Source organism: Salvia hispanica, chromosome 4 (assembly GCF_023119035.1).
Source record: "Salvia hispanica cultivar TCC Black 2014 chromosome 4, UniMelb_Shisp_WGS_1.0, whole genome shotgun sequence".
NCBI lineage: Eukaryota > Viridiplantae > Streptophyta > Magnoliopsida > Lamiales > Lamiaceae > Salvia > Salvia hispanica.
The window spans coordinates 35,072,625-35,078,096 of record NC_062968.1 but is presented as its reverse complement, the minus strand read 5'-3'; the positions used below and the strand labels follow the sequence as shown (position 1 = coordinate 35,078,096).

Sequence of the window (5,472 nt, the reverse complement as noted above, 5' to 3'; positions counted from 1 at the left end):
ATGAATGGGAGGATTAATTCTTTTAGTAATTAGGGCAACACTTTTGACTATTGGGCCTCCCCTTTGGGCCAAGGAATTATTTAGTAATGTGGTCTCCTAATATTATTTCTTTGGGCCGAGAATTTAGAGGGAATGAGAATTTTGGGCTTTGAAGCATAAGAAATAAAAGGAACCTTATCTCGTAGTTGTGGTGTAATGTTTCTTAAAATATTTGAAGCTTTTAAAAAAATTAATCTTGCGATAAATTAATGTCTTGCCCTCCGTAATTAATTAATTAAATTTCTGGAAAATAAGAATGTATGGATTAAATGAACCCTCTCCCAAATAATTATTTAATTACTTTAAGGTGTCTCATAAAATAGAAATCCACTTTTCTTGAGTGGAATGAAGTGATCTTGATCGAACCCCGAACGTAGGACGCATACTACATGTAGGATCATTTCATGACATGCACCTTATATATGTCCTTAAAACTAATTTAAAACATTATACTATTTCAAGAAGGGCGTGTTCGCGAAGTTTGATTTCCGAGGCCAAGCTTTTGCAGCATTTTCTTTGGGAAGCTTTGAGGTGGGCTTTATATCCAACACATTAAGTGTGGATAAAATTATCAAATATATGAAATGATTTTTGTTTGATAAAATTGCACTTATTTTTTTTTAAAATGTTATCGTGCCATAAATTATTTGTTTTATGATGCCTATCTGCTTGGCGATGCCAAAGGAATGAATGAATGAAACGAATTCGGCTCCAATAGGACCAAGATCCTATTCGAGTTAGTGTACACAAAGGAATGGACCGTGAGTCATCGTAAGGGTTGGCCGGTCAATGTGATCGTGGAAGGTGGCCACCTTCCCGACACACAATGAACTATCAGATATGGCGGATTGATGGAATGAACTTAGTCTGATCAGACGAACTTTATGAAAATGAACTTAGTAAGCTCGGGCCTTTAAGAAAAACCCCCGTGTGTTACTGTGATGGCATGATAATAACTTTTCATATATATGTATCTTTCGGCGATGTGTTCACTGAGTACCCCGTACTCAGCCCTGCATGTATTTCTAAATGTGCAGGTTGAGCAAGTGATGAACTGGTGGCTGAGTGGAGTTGGTGGTTGTCTCATCTCTTTTGTAGGATTTTCGTGGCATGTGTCTTCATACACATGACCACATGGTTACAACTCCTTCCGCTGTGCTTAGGTTGTAGTATTTTGTACTAATGGGTCATAGGAAAAATGATCAGTAACGAGTGACCTACGTTAAACACTCTCTTAAGTACTCATGGTTTTTTTTCGTTGTCTTGTGAACCTCTTTTATATTATGAAAAAGTACTTGCAGGTCTTATTATAAATTCTTTCGTCCCCTTTCTATCCCCTCTTCTTAATTCCCTCCCCTGGTCATGATTTACCGAGCAATGCTATCCTTAGCAAAGCGCGGTCGTGACAGAGTGGTATCAGAGCCTAGGTTTTCTGCTCTGTAACCGTGAGTCCTTCTTTGGAAAGGAAAAGTCTAGACTTGATTCGCTAGACTAAGTTAACGAGATCGACCACAACTCAGCACCAATTTCATCGCCCTCAACCTGATTGAAGGTAATTTTTCTTCTTGTAAGATGTCTTTTAAGAATTTTATCGAACTAATAAAATGAGCACTTTTGGAATGAGAACTTAGAAGAAATAAGTATATGTGTGGTTCTCGCTTTCCCGAGCGATGTAATCTTTGTGCCAATGTTATGGGATTCATGTTGGAAGTACAAAGGGATACGTAAAATTTCCTATGCCCTGACGAACGAATTCGAAATACCTCCGTCCTAACAAAGCATTTCCCGATGCTTATATTATGACAAATTGATCTTACGCTTACAAATCCGACGCACAATTCCCTTAATAATGAACGTCTATCTCGATGCGTGCGGCTTTGGCCAAGTACACCCTTTGCCTTATACCAAAAGAAGTATTGTCGTGTATCCTTAAGCAACTTTCTCCTTTACTTATTGTTTCGGTAAAACATCATGTGTAGATGAACCAACGCCGGACGGCTCGCAAGCAAGTCACACCCCAGGCTATCGCTGACAATGCGATACTCGCCTATCGATCCTACAGTCCTCGTCCTGGAGCGCACATATTGAGGGTCTTATGCAGGTTTTATGAGTTGTGGGAGACGGCCCACGAGCATGGCGTCACTGGGATTGACGGCATACGCCATCTGATTCCCCTACTACCTGACGATTGGGAGATATGGACAGCCAGCTTAGCAGATGATTTCATCCATCGTCGACCCGACACCCTAGAGGATGAGGGAGACTTCCCAGGCTTCCTATGTGCCATTATTGATCAGTATTTGCGGTACCAGAACGTTCCGCCAGCCTCCCCAGACATCCTAGCACCGCCCCCACCTCAGTGGGAAACTCCGACCCTCCCTATTACTGAGCCCCAGGGCCAGTATGATCACGAGGCAGGACCTTCACGTAGACAGGAGATGGTTTTGCCCCTGGGCTACGACCGACCCCAGGGAGTGCGCCAGTTTCCTGGCCAAGAGCATGACCCCACGTGGCGGGGCAAGGCTCCTATGATCGCTGCCCCAGAAGAAGATGAGTACCCGATGGAGTATCCGGCAGATGATGAGGCAGATCCGCAGATGAGGAGTCCTTCTGAGCGCAGACAGTCCTTGGAGGTGCCTGGCGAGCTACCCCACCCCGATGAGTTGGACGCAGACTGGTACCAGTACTTTCAGAACCGCTACGAGGAGATCAGGGCTGAGATACGCCGCGAGGTTTGGGAGGTCCCGGACGCCGCAATACCTCCTCCCATGCCAGGGATGTTACCAGGAGGAGCCGAGGATGACCCGATTGCGATCAGTAGCGACGATGGCTTTGAGGGGAGCTCGGGGCTGAGCTCTCTAGACTCGGACGGCGACTGGTAGAGTAGTGTTAGTTATGTACCATCAGCAACGGACCCTTTATGAGGCCGTCCTGATGCTAGTAGTTTTATCTCTAGTCCCCTTGTGACGTGAAAACTGTTCTTTCCTACGGTTTCACGCTTTTCTTTTGTCGATCGCGTAGAGTTTGGGACTTTCGTATGTTATGTAGGAGGATCTGTTATGTACAAAAAGTCCTCTCTAGAGGCAATTTTGGCTTGATACATATATATATATGCAGATGTTCTATGCTTACGATTGTATCTTGTTTATAGGTGATGTTATTGTGCCTCTTGTTGGTTGCCTTCAATTAAAGTTATGTACAAAAGACCCATGCATGATTGCAAATTTTTTTTTTTTTTATTTTTTTTATTTTTATTATTGTCTCAATAATAATTTCTTTTCTTATAGAATGCCACCTAGGAGGGTAGGACGTCCTAGAGGACGGGGAAGGGGACGCGGTGGAAGAGTGCCCCAAATTGTCGAAGGAAATCATGAAGATTGGCGCGAAGTTACGCCACCACCTCCATCTCCATCTCCGCCTCCACCTTCACCTCCCCCGCCACCACTTATGCAAATTCCGAGGATTGAACGCAGGATTGAAGAAGTCTTTCTCCGACAGAATCCGCCAACCTTTAACGGACTGGGCGACCCGGCCGAGGCTGAGACTTGGGTGCGTGCGATGGAGCGGATATTCAACTTCTTGCAATGCACAGATAGAGAGCGTATGACGTGTGTGACCTTCCAATTGGCCGGATCGGCCGATTTCTGGTGGGAGGCACGTAAGAAGACCATGACCCCAGGCCAGATTGCAAGCTTAACTTGGGAGCAGTTCAAGGCAGAAATGTATGATAAGTACATCCCTAAGAGTTACCGAAAGAAGAAGGAAGTGGAATTCTATCACCTTAAGCAGGGAAGGATGTCAGTAACAGAGTATGATAGGGTTTTCTGTGAGATGTCCCGATATGCTCCAGAACAAGTCGACACTGATGAAAGGATGGCGGAGAAATTTTGTGCCGGTCTGAGGCACGAGATTAGGATGGCGCTAGCTAGCCACGGGGGATTGACCTACCTGGAGTCCCTGAGCCGAGCTTTGGATATAGAGGCGGCAATGCCCACTGAACGGAGCACTCAGACTGTAGCTCCGGTTCCTCCTCAGAACTACCCCCAAGGGTCCAAAGAAAAACGCAAATGGGAAAGTACTCGAGGTCCTCAACAACCGAAACGACCGTGGCAACCACAATCTCACCACCATGATGTTGGAAGACAAAATGCCTCAAATCCAACTGGGGGCTATCAATCAAATCTGAGACCGTGCCCCAAATGCAACAAGGTGCACACGGGAATCTGCAGAGCAGGGACAGACATTTGCTTCGTGTGTGGAAGGAATGGCCACTTTGCTAGGAACTGTCCAAACAAGACCTCTGGAGTAGGGGCAAGGTCGAACCAGCCAGCATATCGCACACAGTTGCAAGCAGTCCAGATGCAACCTTGGCAACCACCACAATTTCCTCCTCCACCAAAGCAGCAACATCCTCGGAGGCCGAGTCTCCCATCACAGGCCCGTGCCTATGCTCTCAGACAGAAGAAAACCGGAAGGGGACCAAGGAAATCTGGCAGGTATGGCTATGCTCCTTGGTGTACCTGTCATTCTCTTATTTGATACTGGTGCATCGCACTCCTTCATATCAGCATCTTGCGTAGATACCTTAGACATCCCAACGAATCAAGTTGAACATAGACTTAGGGTGTCTTCGCCTGTCGGAGGAATAATTGAAATTAAGTGCTTCTGCTCAAACCTAGAGGTTTCTTTTGGAGGACATCAGTTATTAGTCAACAACTTGAGTGTTATGCCTATGTCCGACGTCGACATAATCCTTGGGATGGATTGGCTAGCTGAAAACTATGCCACTATCCTGTGCAACCAACGACAAATCTCTTTTCACCCTCCCGGAAAGGACGCCACTAACTTTCATGGGGTTACCTTGGGCAAGCGAAAATCCATAATCTCCGCACTACAAGCTGCAACGCTTGTACGAAAAGGCCACCCGGCCTATCTTGTCTACCTGAATGAAGAGAGAAAAGAAGGGAGGAAAATTGAAGATGTGGAAATAGTGCGAGAGTTCCCAGATGTGTTTCCCGACAATCTACCTGGCTTACCCCCGGATAGGCAATTGGAATTCACCATCGATCTCGAACCCGGGTCTGCGCCAGTGTCGAAAGCTCCATATCGAATGGCTCCGAAGGAATTGGAGGAATTGAAGATGCAACTTCAAGAACTGATGGACCTGGGTTTCATCAGACCAAGTGTCTCACCGTGGGGAGCACCTGTACTTTTTGTGAAGAAGAAAGATGGGACGCTAAGAATGTGCATTGACTACCGAGAATTGAACAAGCTAACTTTGAAGAACAAATATCCGTTGCCAAGAATTGATGACTTGTTCGACCAGCTCCGAGGAGCTAGTGTCTTCTCAAAGATGGATTTAAAGTCAGGATACCACCAACTGAAGATTCGACAAGATGACATTCCAAAGACGGCCTTTCGAACACGGTACGG

General features: G+C 45.7%; 1 protein-coding gene across 1 annotated transcript in view; it reads left to right on the top strand.

Moving 5' to 3' along the window:
• The first annotated feature begins 3,327 nt into the window (after nucleotides 1-3,327).
• The window catches only part of LOC125220967, a 2,294-nt gene continuing 149 nt past the window's right edge, over nucleotides 3,328-5,472 (top strand). The window contains exons 1-2 of the mRNA XM_048123093.1: nucleotides 3,328-4,555; nucleotides 4,608-5,466. Coding sequence (XP_047979050.1) covers nucleotides 3,328-4,555; nucleotides 4,608-5,466 — 2,087 coding nt within the window. The remainder of the gene's footprint in view (nucleotides 4,556-4,607; nucleotides 5,467-5,472) is intronic.